The following is a 15,092-nucleotide window of genomic DNA, read 5'->3' as shown; positions in this document are numbered from 1 at the left end:
TAGAGTTCTGCCTTTGTTTTTGTATCATCCTCTGCATTAAACAGCAGTGATATAGAATACAGGAATTATTTTGGGGTTTGCCATAGATTGAAGCTGCATCTGTTGTTGCCTTTAGGACTAAAGGCTTGGATCTCAGCCCTTGCAGAAAGAAAGAAAGAAAGACAAGAACGTGTCTCCTCTGCAGTGGAGAGCCACTTAATGTTCCTTTGTGGATAAGACACTGGATTTAACACTTAAAACCATCAGCATGGTTACAAGTTAGTGTCAGCAGCTGCTCTCCTTTTTGTCTCGACCTGGCCCTAATGTCATGACTAATGAAGGGAAGTTTACTGACAGTTGTTCTAGGGAGACCACATTAATGACAGAACCACATTTAACTAAATGTATGAAATAGTGTGCAGTGTTTGCACGTAGCTGTACGAATGTGTTGTCGTTTAAAAGGAACCAAAAAAAAGAAAATTGGCAAGACAGTGACGGAGTGAGAGAAGAAACGTGATGCTGATCCTAGACCAGCCAGGTGCATCATGTCGGACAAATGCAGTCTCTGTACAGCCGAAACAACACACACTTGGCATCAACAATCTCACCCCATTGTTTGGTACATTAAAAGCAAAGGAAACACAAAAAAAGGGATTTCAGAAAAAAAGTTTCCAAAGCTAATTAAAGATTTATTTTTGGTTACAAAGAAATAGCCCATAAGAAACACACACAGAATATGCTGCATTCAAAAACATTCAATATTCAGAAAAAACATATAGAAATTAATTTCAACAATTACCATTACAATAGGTATTCTATTTTTTTATTATTTATTTCACTTTTCCATTCTGTGAAATGAATCTTACAACTCAGTCAAAATAAATACAACTAACTAATTAAATAGACTTGCACTAAACAAACCTATGATGACATTGACGGTTGCTCTTACCGATAGCTGCAGGCTTTTCACATAAATAAACTATGTTGCACAGTAGGTAATGTCGATGAAAAAAAAGGTTTGCTTGCTTTGTAAAAACATATGTACATTTGTGTTTTGAATTGACTGGATAGTGAAAATCCATTCTGAAACAAAACTGGCACAAATACAGAGCATGAGCCTGTGTCAGATGTTATGATCTCCATACACTTCTTTCACACAGAGAAAATGTAGTTGAGCCGATGCAAATACCAATGTGTTTCAATTGGGTCAAGATGACGCATGTACAGAACAGAGCATTTTTTGTATCTGTTTGGTTTTTAAGCTGTCAACAAAAAAGTAAAAGGCATTGTATGTGCACCTGCTAGAGCTGAAGCTTGTCCAACACGGAGTGTGTGGGTGTTTAGCATTCTGTCTACCACACACACACACAAACCTGCTCTGTGCATCTGCCTCGCCTGAAATCAGTTGTTTATTCACAAAGTTCTTATTTTAATGGGATTTTCAAATCTTAGAAAGATAACATTTCAATCTCAACCTAACACATTTTGTTGATACTTCTAGTAAATAATTGATTCCTTGAGCGATCCCATTGAAAAATCAACAGATGAACATTAGATATCTACAAAATATCCTACAAAGTGCACTACACCATATCACATTATGTAGATGTCTGGTCTTAACTGTATGAACTATATTCTTAAAATGTCAATGAATCTAATTATATTTACAACTTTTTAACTAAGTCAGGGCATAATGATGTTAAAACCATCTTACAAAACAGTGACTTGATAAATAATTATTTGCCTTTTCAAGATATTTGTTTAAATATACCAGCAGTAAAGGAGTAAAAGGCAAAAGTGCTGTTTAGACCAGGTTGGCTCTTTTTGAGAAGTATGGTGGTTTTGAGGCTTCATGTCAGATTTAAGTTGTGATCTCCAGCATGAACCCCACCAAAGTGTATTGCTATATTTTACGCTCTAGTAGGACATGCATGACAAGGAGGACATTCATAACTCCGAAAACGCCCCATATTCAAGTTGCTTTATAATTGTAGTGAGGTAAATTTCCCTTCATTGCTATGGTCCATCCACACCCCAAACCAGTTTGTCATCATGACGTTACCATTTTATGGTCTGTTCTTGAATTGAACCTATCCTTGAATATGTACTCAAAACAATAGACACAGTCACTCTCCTCAAATCCTGTAATCATCTGTCCGTCATCACTCCACTTGGTCCTGCTCGGCGTCCATGCAAGTCTCCCATGGATTCCTAGGCATCTGCGGCATGGAGAGAAGCAGGAGGGCAAAGCCAGTGAGAAACAGGAGGACAAATCCAGTACAGGCACACGCGAATGACCAGGAGTAGTAGTATTCGATCCAGATTGTTTCCTCGCTCTCAATCATGCGTTTCACTGATTGACGCATCACCTCCAGTGAGATGAAGCAACAGAGACCTGGTAATGAAGGACATGTGTACAATTAGTTGGTAGCTCACAAAAATGCTGCAAGATAAATTGAAGTGATGTTGTTTTACTGAGCACACCTGCAAATGCATAAAACATGCCAGCAGGTTTAAGGAGGTAGTCTCTTCCTTTGCCTTTGCCGGTACATGATCCCATCAGACACAGAGAGCCAAAGATCATGAAGGCTAGACTGAAGATGGAGATGGCTGCAGCTGAGATGTTATACTCTGGAAAGAAAGAAAGAAAGAATGTAAACGTGGTGTTTTTAATACATTTCTTTTTTCAATCAAAAGACCCCAATCATTATGTTATTTCAAATGGCCACATTAGAAATGTATTGTTTTTTTTTTATTGTATGAAACCAAAAACACCACATGTACTTTTCAAAGCGGTGTTCTGTTTTGTGGAACAATTTTCCATGTTTGTGTTTTTTGATGTTCTTATTCTTCATTAGTATCAGGTTAGGATTACAGAATAAGGCTTGCCTATTCTAGATGTGTCTGATCATCAACAAATGCATGGTTCATCCCTCATTCTCCACAAGTGTTTACTTTTTACATATTAAGATTTTCCTTATTATGTCATGCACTTCAGTTTGTAGAAACGTAACAAAAAAAAGTAAAAATTGCATTTATTCATTACTATTTCCCGTGGGATATTGCCAATTGCTGCTTTAGAGAGCTTTTCTACATTCTAATTACATTTCTGTTCCCACATTCATGGTTATGCAGGGAAAGGCACCCAGTTCAACGGTGTATCTAACTGAAAAAAAAACATACGGTTTTGGCTTCATATACATTACTTGTAATTAGAATTCAATGTTATTTTTTGGCTTTTGAACAGATATTTTGACTGCAACAAACATATCGTATTCCACCAAACTTGTTTTAAAGGCATTCATCTTTACAAGCAACATTCAAATATACTTTATGAATGTAATTTGTTTACAGATATCAGGCGTTTGTGTAATAAGAACTGCATCTGGCTTGTTTTCCCAATCAGAGGGTGGATATGATGTGAGGCCTTTGATCTGCCGCCTGTTCGCCTGTGAACCAGGCCCAGGGGACAGGCGCTCCTTTGGGGGCGAGAGCCTTCATCTTCTGCTGGCAGGGGAGCATGGGCCGCACCTTACACGCTACGTTCTGTGAGATAGGCTACTGCTTGTCTGTCGAGCTTGTCAGCCAGTCGGAAATCCCAACGTTTCTCTACACTAAGAGCAATGTAAAAATCAAAAAAATACCAGTGGTTGTATTAACTCATGTAGCCTATAGTTATTTTTCTCTTTTTACACAAGAATCCAGGGAGTAATTCTACTGGAAGTACTATTTTGCAGTACAGCATTAGCATCTATAATATGCGCCCATTTCAATGCAAGTTGACATGAGAAGTATACCATTTTGTACTTTAACCATTATTTTTTAAGTAACTTTTTGTAAACTTTGTCTTGGAGTTCGAGGAAGAGCCTGTGCAGTTTGCTGCTGCCTAAGTATGCACCTAACTTACAAGCAGCGTAAGCTAACACTGCTTTGCTAAGTTAGCTAATGTAATGTGCTTTCATAAGGGCTACAGTATCTGTGGCTGATGATTGGGCAACCTAATAACAACAAAAGTGAACATCATTCAGCTGGCATCCCAAACAGAACTCATTCAATAAATGTCAGTCTTCTTTGCTAACAGTGACAGCTAGTGATTAAGGCAAATGCGCCGTGCTTCAATCAGCAATTGCAATTAGCGCATGTTTTGTCTGCTCTAAGAGAGAAGACAGTTTTCCAACATGTGACGGACAAATAGTTTGTTTAGACATTTTAACTTCTTAACTTAAGTTTATAAAACATTTGAAGAACCTCTTAATGCCCAGATCCATACCAACATCTCTTTTGCACTGCATTGCAGGCACGTGCACACATAGACCTCAAAGTGGGCTTGAGCCCCTGCCCTTTTTTTCCTCCAGAGAAAGTGCCCTTTTTATGGGGTGCTTTTTATTAAAAATAAATAAATAAATGAATATGTATCTACTGCTGTTTGCGCACACTTTCCAAAAATATATTGCTTGAATAAAAATGAAAAATCAGGTCGGGAGATTAGACTGTGAAGTTCCGCTGCTCTCTCTCCCTCCCATCGGCATCGACAGTCCCTTCAGACAGACAGGTAGCAGCACCTCCGACTTTACTGTCCCACATTATGCCGGCTTTACTTTGTTTATTTTGAAGGTGAGTGGTGATGAACAAATGACTAAGCTGCCGGTGTGTGAAAGACACACTCAGAAGCCAAATTGAGAAGGACATTCCTGTTATCCACAGTGAAGTAATATACATCTACATGGACATGGCCCCCAGAAGGTTGCTGCTGTAAGGGAGGAAGGAGAGACAGCAAGTGAAGACACAAAAGCATATTTAACAACTTCCAAGAAAGATACAAGATACAAAGAAAGTTAGTAACAAAATAAGTTATTAACATAATATTTAATTTCAGATTTCAAGCAGTGGCGGTTCTATGGGATGGCACGGGGTGGCAGCTGCCACCTCAGAAAAATGCCTTGCCACCCCAGTTGGCAGCTTTGTTTTGAAATAAAAGTTGTGGCTCATCGGACATTTATGAGAGAAAATCTCTAATGTCCGAGTGCAAGTGAATGCAGCACAAGACGCAAGCTTTGTAACCCCTCCCCCGGCCCTGGCAAGAGGGAAATGTGATTGGCGGCGATTTCATTTGAACGGGACAGCGCAAAACGAGAAGCATTTCGGATCCAAGTAGACAGAAGGAATTATGTATTTGCGGTCTACAATGACAGAGAAGAGCCTGTCAAGTGTGACTGTACTCATGGAATCAAAACGCACCATAGCTTCAAATCTTAATAAGTTTGTGAGGCGTTTTGCTGAACAAGATGGTAATCGCCACATTCAGCTGTTATATTATAGGCATGCCAACTTGATGCTCTGCTCACGGATGACTCGATGAGCATAATAAACTGTTAAGATGATAAGATGACCTTGCGTGTGTATAACATTTTTCTTCTTTGTGGGGGTCTGCCCCTGCCCCCCAAAATGTCTGTGCACGTCCCTGCTGCATTGTATTTCATATTTCTTCATTCGAAAAATGTCTCTCACATTGAAGTTTTTGTTAGGAATTGTATTTGACAATTCCTATGCTAATGTTTTTTAAAACACTCACAATGTGCCTCAGGGACATGCACTCTACAGTACATTCAACATTTCAGAGCGTGAGTGTGTTTTACATTACATTACATTTAGCTGACGCTTTTATCCAAAGCGACTTACAATAAGTGCATTCGACCAGGAAGATACAACCTTGAAGAAAACAGAATCATATAAGTACATCAGGTTTCATAGAGCCAAACATTTCAAGTGCTACTCAACTGGCTTTAGATAAGCCAGCCCTTTATTAGTATATAAGTGCTTTGTCAGTAATTATATCGCTCGAAGTGGAGTCGAAAGAGATGAGTTTTCAGTCTGCGCCGGAAGATGTGTAAGCTTTCTGCTGTCCTGATTTCAATGGGGAGCTCATTCCACCATTTTGGAGCCAGGATAGCAAACCCACAAGTTTTTGCTGATGGGAACTTGGGTCCCCCTCGCAGTGCGGGTGCAGCAAGCTGTTTGGCTGATGCAGAGCGGAGTGCACGTGCTGGGGTGTACGGTTTAACCATGTCCTGGATGTAGGAAGGGCCAGATCCATTCGCAGCATGGTACGCAAGTACCAGTGTCTTGAAGTGGATTCTAGCAGTTACTGGAAGCCAGTGAAGGGAGCGGAGGAGCGGCGTGGTGTGGGAGAATTTTGGAATTTTGTGTGTGTGTTTGTTCCATCTTCTATTCCGAATTCCATCTTCCATTCCTTCCATCCTTTCTCCAGTGACCCTGTTACATCTCTGGTTGTATTGAGGCCCAACCAACGCATGTTGTATGACAGCTCTCACATGTAATGTGCATTAGGGGGGAAGAACATGTGGAGCACTGTCACACTCAATTATTTGGGTGTTAATGCAAATAGTCTTGTGCATATAGTTCCACGCACCCCCCTACCCTAAACTCAGAGATGCTAATGCGAGAATATATAGGTAGCCAACCCCTTACTCGTCATCTAAAACACACACACACACACACACACACACACACACACACACACACACACACACACACACACACACACACACACACACACACACACACACACACACACACACACACACACACACACACACACACACACACACACACACACACACACACACGCTGATGGCCTAGCCCTTGAGAGACACACCGCAAGTTTGCTGGAATGATTGCAGCACTAAGTTCCCTGTAGTGTTATTCACTCTTGACTGAGCCATTTGGCAGTACCATAATGGTGTATAAGGTTGAACGAACATAGTAGATGTGCATCACCACAGGCACAGCCATATAGTTAGATTGTTATCCACCACAGGGAGTTCACCAGAAGAAAAATACATGAGATGCTACTGCCAGCACATATGGGCTCTTTTTTGCTATTTATAGTCTAGACTTTTGGCCAGTTTGATAGAAAAAAAGTATATTGCCTTTAACCAAGGACTTCTTCATGTTCTATGTGACGTTTTGTCATTGACAGCCAGTCCAGCTGTGAAACCTATGACTGTTATGCAGTCAGAAGTGTAACATGAATGAAGATCTGAACCCACAGAAAGCAGCAGCAGGTAAGGTCTGTAGGGAATATGTGATGCAGTCAGTTTGATGTTTAACTTCACACAGACTAGGATGTCCTAGTGTTGCAAGGAACATAGTTTCAAAAATGAATATCTCCTCTTTTCATGTGTAGACAGGATGGGTTGAAAATACCACAATATGGGAACCCTTAACAGGAACCTACCTTTTTGTGTTTTATATTCAAATATTTCAGCATCCAGCCCGGGAGTGAAGTGTCTGAAGTAAGTGCAGTTTTCCTCTGTGAAAAGATAAAACAATTGGATTTAGTTCAAAGTTAAAATTACATTGGTTCATTTTTTTGGCCACTAGGGGACAGCACAACAATCAGTTAACACCCATTAACATATTGTCATCATATAAAGTTGAAATTGCCTTGTCTCCTTTCTTTGCTAGCTAGATACAGTAGATAGATAGATGGATAGATAGATAGATGGATAGATAAATAGATAGATAGATAAATAGATAGATGGATAGATAGATCAATAGATAGATGGATAGTTCGATAGATAGATGCATAGATTGTCAGGGTTGAGTGAAGCAGGCAGGACCCAAATGCAGATTTACACAGAAAATACCTTTATTTCAAGGCTAACAACAGAACACAGTCAAGACAAACAGACACAGGAGGGCAAACACAGAGACAGGAATCAACAGACAAGACAGGGGGTGAACACTTTTCAAAATAAAAACAGGAAACCAGAGACAGACAAAACACAACACAGACCGTGACATAGATAGTAATATAGATGCATAGATAGATAGATGGATGGATAGATAGATACGTTATTGTCAAGCTTTGCACCACATACATTTTCACCATAAATATCATATCAATATGATACTTTAAACACTTCTCACTGACTCTGATCTATCTTACATTGTTTTTCTAAAAAGGGTTCACACCACCGGGATAGTATTAACACTGTAATGGTTGCATGATGCAATGCAGACCCTGGCGTGCAATCTGTGGTTTGACTTTCAGAGTAAAAATGGTTACAGGCTACAGCAGACATTTCAATCAATTATTTCTGGGCAGACAAGGTGTTAAACCTAAGGGATTTGCATAACTCAAGGCAGGCCGCTTTATGTGATCCCAGGCTGGTTTAGTTGTGTCAATACTCCTCCTTTTAAATCTCCTTCATAATTAATTCTTATAATCTGGCATACATATTAAAAGTAGTTGCTCACACTTAAAATCTGAGGCCTTACTTTAAACAACATGTTTCTGAAAGCGGAATTATGTCTTGACAATAAAACAAATACATGGGTTTGGATTATCATATGTGGAAAGGGAGTGAGAACATACAGTATGAATACATGTAATGTCAGATCAGTCATTTATTTCACACCACAAAGTGCACATCACTGATCTTGGTTTTGCTCTGAAGTCTCATGCCCCTAATGCCTGGGTTTAATCCCCTTCTACATACAGTCTCACCATGGGACATGAGTGAAATGCTTTCATGTGGAAATATGTAGTTCTGTATGATATCGGATAACGGTAAGAGCTTGATGCCCTGTGCTGGTATGGTATTCCTTTTCCTCCATGAAGATAAGTTAAAGGGGATGTCAGATGGTTCTTCTAGGTAATAGCACAGTGTAATTGGTTTTAATAGGCACAACAAATATTTCTGAATCATATTTTTCCAAGCCAAGTCAACAATGCAATGTTTACAAAAACCTCCTTTGAAATTACACAAATTGACGCTGTGCCAACATTATTTTTGCAGACAAAAATATGACTACAGGGACTGGCCATGAAACAACTGAGTGTGTTACTTAGCAACAAGCTCCAGTGTAGAAAATAGATAGAAAGGGTGTGGGAGAGGTTTGTCAACAAGTTGTACATCTGAGCTTTCATTCAAAAGGGAGGCTGAAAAATATCTTTGAACTTCACTCATTCATCAAAACTGTGAATATCCATGTTTTTAAGTGAATGCAAATCCAGCCCTCGTTCTTCTTTGCTATGACAACTATATCAATGGTAGGAAACATAGTCTCATGTGTGGAGGATTATTTTTATTTTTAAGGCGCAGCAAAATATAATACCAGCATTTATAAAACCTTGGAGTGGTAACTTTGAGCTCATTATCTATCTAAAGCAGCTTTTTCCCCACATGTGACTGAATGTGTGTTGCCTAATTACACCTTTTATGTAGCAATCTTTTCAGTGCAATGACAAATATGTGTACAAGCTGGTGATCATATATCAATCTGTATTCATATAGAAGCATTGCCGCTACAGGCAAATACAAAAATACCCAAACACACACACACACACACACACACACACACACACACACACACACACACACACACACACACACACACACACACACACACACACACACACACACACACACACACACACACACACACACACACACACACACACACACACACACACACACACACTACTGCACCACTTGTTGCTGGTCCTTGAACTGCTATGCTCTGCTGACAAGCTCTGTTAAGCCTCTCTCGTTCCTGATGGAGATATCAGTCATCTTTCCGCAGATCAGCAGAGGACATTGGATTGACAGCCCTTCTGCATCAAATCCCACTTTTTATAGCTTTTATAGTCTAATCATTTTGTTTATGAACGAAGACTGGCCCAGACCTCTGAGCTCGACTTTTTGTTTTGCCACGCAATCCTCCTCCTACTTAGGTCTACCAGCAAAGTGGAAATAACTTTGTATTACGTTGTTGTGTCAACAAAAGTATCATTCATATGCGAGCAAAATGTGTTGATTTGGCTCCCTAGCCTCAACTTTTTATTCAAAATGATTCAAAGTTCAAACTTCATTGTCATATTATGATTGAAAATGATTACAGTAAGTTCAAAACACAACATAAAAACACACACCCATAAAACACTACACAATTACGTTAAAACACAAACAATTCCATAAAAGAATAAGAGCAAGTGTGAAAAACTGCCTAGAAAATACTGACAGTGTATGTTGCCGAAATATAATTCAAGTATATTACATTCAAAACTCAATACATGTTTACTTCTTGTGCCTGTTGGACTCTTTGCATTTGAGCACATTCCAATCATGTAAACTGGAGCTTTGATGCAGCTATAAACCCACAGAAGCATTTGGAAATATCTCTATCTATATAAGTGTTAAAGACTTCACTGGCAATTCCCATCCCCTTATACAACCATCCCTGGATCGGTAGGTAATTTGAGTGGCTGTAAAAGTGAAATACCAGTGGTACTACCACTTGCCATGCATGGGACCATGCATCCCATCCCCCGATAGTGTAAAGTTATTTGAGTGACTGTGTGAGCCGCACGGAGTCATAAGGCTTCAGGAAGGTCTCTTAGGAACAGTTTGGTGTGAAAGCGGGCCTCAGAGCTATGCCTGACTCTTCCATGCGGCCCCGTCACTCAGAAGACCGCTGCACTTGGCACGAACACTTGACCCTCACATCCTCCGCCCAAGACAGCTGAGTATTTACGTGGTCTATATATATCACCAAAACAACTGCTTGCTGAGCAGTTTTCACACGTTTATTTAAAAAAACACACCCTTTCTGTTCCATGAAATTTCGGTTACATTAAAGTAATTGCTCTTCTTTGTACTGTATGCCTTTGTACAGGAGGTGCTTTGTAACATCGTTAGTGTTGCCTTCTTACAGCCAACGGCAGTTCAGAACACCAGTATTAAAAATGATCACAATATGAAAAGAAATACAATTCTGACTACCTCTCAGGTTAATTTGGTTCACATGGGACTTTCTTTATTTGAGCTGACACATAATGTTAGTTATCTCACCATCTGCATTTTGTCAGCAGTAGAACTAAGCAACAACTCAGTCCATATTTTCCAGATGAGTGTCTCACAGCGAGAGGGACCTCCTCACATACTTTTCAAGTTCTGCTTTGTATCAGGAAATGACACCACCTCTGAGGATGTGATAAACAATAATGTTCCTGTCCAAATACAGCTATTGGGCCGGGAGAAACCCCAGGAGATGGATGGATTTATTTACTTTTTAAATAAAGACTAACAAGGTGGCCATTATCAATCACATGTAATGTTGAAACCATAAGAGCCAATAGTCTTTACTCAGGAACAAGTAGTGTGTTTGCAATGCATCAAATATAATATAATATTTAAAAATCTCACCTTCCAAAAATTTATATATAACCATTATCGGTATATGTGTATGTGCAGATGAAAAGCTCATGAAACATTTGTTATATCTTTACAGCCTGAGGAATTCCCTGCATGCCTGTGGGCAGAGCTGATTTAGCATATTCAGCACATGCCTGCCGTGTCTGCACCAATGTACCACCCTCACATTTCAGCCGCTCCGAGAATGGCCCTGCAGTTCAGACAGTGTCTGGGATTCCCAAAGGTTTAGGAGCCGCCATAAGTTGGGAGATATTTTTGGGAGATTCGTTACGCTTTGTGTGTTGGACAAATTTGGTGGGGAAGTCCAGGCAAATTTACATAAAGCAACGTGCAGGGTCAGATAACAATCAAGAGTTAGATAGTGTTTCCTCAGAAGAGTGACTAACATTATATGTTATTGAGAAGGAAGTAACTGTTGGACAGCAACTGCTCAACACTGTTAACATCCTTTTTATTCAGATGCAGTCTGTATTTTATTCTAACAGCTGTAAGAACATTTGGTGTCATGGAAAGTTTAATTTGAGAGATTCATAGCAAAAATGTGTTTTACTTGGATACAATCTGACCACATTAGGTTTGTTTACATTAATTTAGGTATGAATACCACCAAATCCATTTCATTATTGTATTCCAAGTTAGGAGAAGTTGGGTGGAGAAGATTAAGAGGAGTTAGAAATAAAGTGATATAATAAATGACCGGAGACACTGACTTTACAGAAAAGTCAATATTTAGGATATGTTGGAAAAGTAATTATTCGTATTTGTTAAACTACATGGGATTTAGCGCTACACAGAAATAAATATTTTACATATTTCCTCAACTGTGTTGTGTATTCACTAAATGGGGCCTATAAAATCAAATTTCACCAAATGGAATACTAAGTCCAAGTACCCTAAATTGCATTTAAGTACATTATGTTCTTAGTTACTTTCCATTAATGAAAGTGAATTCCCTGAGAAACTTCTATAGAGTGTACACAGGCACCTATATGTGTTATAGATCATCAATGGTCAATGCTTTTTTTAAACTGACAAATACCTCTTTAAACAGACAGCAGGCACCAACCAGTAAACTGTGAACTCAGCTGTTGTGGTGTTTGGTGTTTGCTCAGAGAGAGCCTCCTGGGACTCCATGGCTCATGTTCTGTAGATGCCAAATATCTACTGTGATCTGGTTAAGTCCTTACAGCGACTGATAGTGAAAGCATCCTGCTGTTCACCCTGAATGTCTAGTTTGTTCAAAGGAGTGTGAGTCTGCCATCGCCCAGCTGACTGAGGCCCAGTGGCAGATAGAAAACCCCTTATGATATATAATCATAACATAAATTCAGAGACTCATGCATGCATTACACTGGGGTACTTCTACACCACTGATGACTGACCACATGAATCATCTAATGAAATCCTGTCAGTATGTAGAATCCTGCCAGGTGCTTAAAAAAAAAAGTTGATTACATTATGGAGACTGCATGCATGTAACCCAAAATAGGACATTTTTTCTGTTTCACGAGGAACTGTATGGCAGTTAAACATGTCATATGACATATCGAGTGATCTTGCATCAGGCCCTCTATTCTTAGAAGCCCAAACCCCAGAGCTGTGGGCCGGATTGCACCGAGGCACCTCACAGTCACATACAAATTATATTCCAACAGTAATTTCATTTGATATGCCAGTTACAGGAAGGTTTTGCTCAGTTGTTTTCTCTTACCTCCAGGCAGGCTGATGGGTCCACAGCCATGCCCCTGTACAAAGTTCTCTTCGCTGATATAGATGTACTTCTTGCACAGCTTCCACAGGCCAAAGTGGGCCGCCTCGCAGGTCTCATTGACTCTCTCCACCCGTGGGCTGAGCACTGCCCAGTGGTCCGTTACCACCGCAGTGAACATGCAAGCCATACCTACTATCAGCACGAAAATGGCAATCTTTATCTTTGTGCGCTTCTGCATGTTTCCAGGTGATGCGATTTCTGCTCAGTGAATATTCTTCCCCTGATAAGTTACAAAAGAAATCTATAAAAATGACTGTTCTGCAATGTGAACACACTGGTCTGTGTCCCAGGGGCTTCTTTCCTCAGTGACTGCAGCAAGCTTCCCACAAAGTCTCTTCTCCTTTTTCTCTCTCCGCCTAAGACTAGTGTCTTCTCTCCCCCTGTCGCAGATCTCTGCCTCTGGTTCGAAGGGAAATGGGCCAGACTGCTCTGTCCTAGATTCAAGTCCCCTTCTCCTACTGACTATGAGTCGCTGTACAACTGTGGGGCTGCAAGTTTAGACTCACAGCTGTTGAGGTAGATCAAGAAAGTTGATGACCAAATCAACTGTCGGCCATGGGAGGCAGTGGGCTTTGGGGTGCTGCATGTGTTGGTGGGCGTTTTGATGCTATAAATGTGACCGGTGAGTCAAGTTGTCAGACTGTCTGCTTATCTGGTTACAGTGCCAGTGGGTAGAGATGTGAAATGTGTGATAATAAGTGAACCCACCTAAACAGTTGAACTTATCCAAATGAACAGACAACTTTCAAAATGAATGTTTCAGCATTGTGAAAATATTTTCCCTTTTTTTGTGTGGCCACTTATCAAGAGTGGCTGTGTATTCACTCTGTGCCTCGCTACGGCTTCGCCTCATGTGGATTTGGCTTTGTAAACAATTTATAAGGAGAAAGTGGATGTGTTTATAGAGAGCAGCAGCAAGGCTCCAGCTGTCAGACAATAGTAAAGTTGCCCTTATGGTACATTTAAGTAATTTCTGTTAAAACTATGAGTTATTGTCCAAAAACAAAATGTTCCTCTATTGAGGCGTTCAATGTGTCATCTCTACAGTACCAAGGTAAATTGTTTCTTCACTGTTTCTCCTCACTTGTGTGAACATCTCAAAAACATCTTTAAAGGTGAAATGAGTAAGAACACCTCCTGACTGCTGTCTTTCTGTTTAAAAGTGACCTGTTTTACAGCAAAACACACCGTTTATGTGATTGTACTCGTGAATATACAGTGGGGAAAAAAAGTATTTAGTCAGCCACCAATTGTGCAAGTTCTCCCACTTAAAAAGATGAGAGAGGCCTGTCATTTTCATCCTAGGTACACTTCAACTATGAGAGACAAAATGGGGGGAAAGAATCCAGGAAATCACATTGTCTGATTTTTAATGAATTCATTGGTAAATCCCTCTGTAAAATAAGTATTTGGTCACCTACAAACAAACAAGATTTTTGGCTCTCACAGACCTGTAACTTCTTCTTTAAGAGCCTCCTCTGTTCTCCACTTGTTAACTGTATTAATGGCACCTGTTTGAACTCGTTATCAGTATAAAAGACACCTGTCCACAACCTCAAACAGTCACACTCCAAACTCCACTATGGCCAAGACCAAAGAGCTGTCAAAGGACACCAGAAACAAAATTGTAGACCTGCACCAGGCTGGGAAGACTGAATCTGCAATAGGTAAGCAGCTTGGTGTGAAGAAATCAACTGTGGGAGCAATTATTAGAAAATGGAAGACATACAAGACCACTGATAATCTCCCTCGATCTTGGGCTCCACGCAAGATCTCACCCCGTGGGGTCAAAATGATCACAAGAACTGTGAGCAAAAATCCCAGAACCACACGGGGGGACCTAGTCAATGACCTGCAGAGAGCTGGGACCAAAGTAACAAAGGCTACCATCAGTAACACACTACGCCGCCAGGGACTCAAATCCTGCAGTGCCAGACGTGTCCCCCTGCTTAAGCCAGTACATGTCCAGGCCCGTCTGAAGTTTGCTAGAGAGCATTTAGATGATCCAGAAGAGGATTGGGAGAATGTCATATGGTCAGATGAAACCAAAATAGAACTTTTTGGTAAAAATTCAACTAGACGTGTTTGGAGGAGAAAGA

General features: G+C 40.2%; 1 protein-coding gene across 1 annotated transcript; it reads right to left on the bottom strand.

The window, feature by feature from the left end:
• Nucleotides 1-647: 647 nt before the first annotated feature.
• Nucleotides 648-13,544, bottom strand: LOC307037131 (voltage-dependent calcium channel gamma-1 subunit-like). Its single transcript, XM_079677904.1, has 4 exons — nt 12,934-13,544; nt 7,238-7,312; nt 2,464-2,610; nt 648-2,374 (listed from the first exon to the last, which is right to left on the bottom strand). Exons 1-4 carry the CDS (start codon nt 13,169-13,171, stop codon nt 2,142-2,144), a joined length of 693 nt encoding a protein of 230 aa, XP_079534030.1. The 5' UTR covers nt 13,172-13,544; the 3' UTR covers nt 648-2,141.
• Between the last annotated feature and the right edge of the window lie 1,548 nt (nt 13,545-15,092).

Source organism: Notothenia rossii (genome assembly GCF_949606895.1).
Source record: "Notothenia rossii genome assembly, chromosome: 1".
In the NCBI taxonomy this organism is placed as follows: Eukaryota; Metazoa; Chordata; class Actinopteri; order Perciformes; family Nototheniidae; genus Notothenia; species Notothenia rossii.
This window is presented reverse-complemented; position numbering and strand designations above follow the sequence as displayed.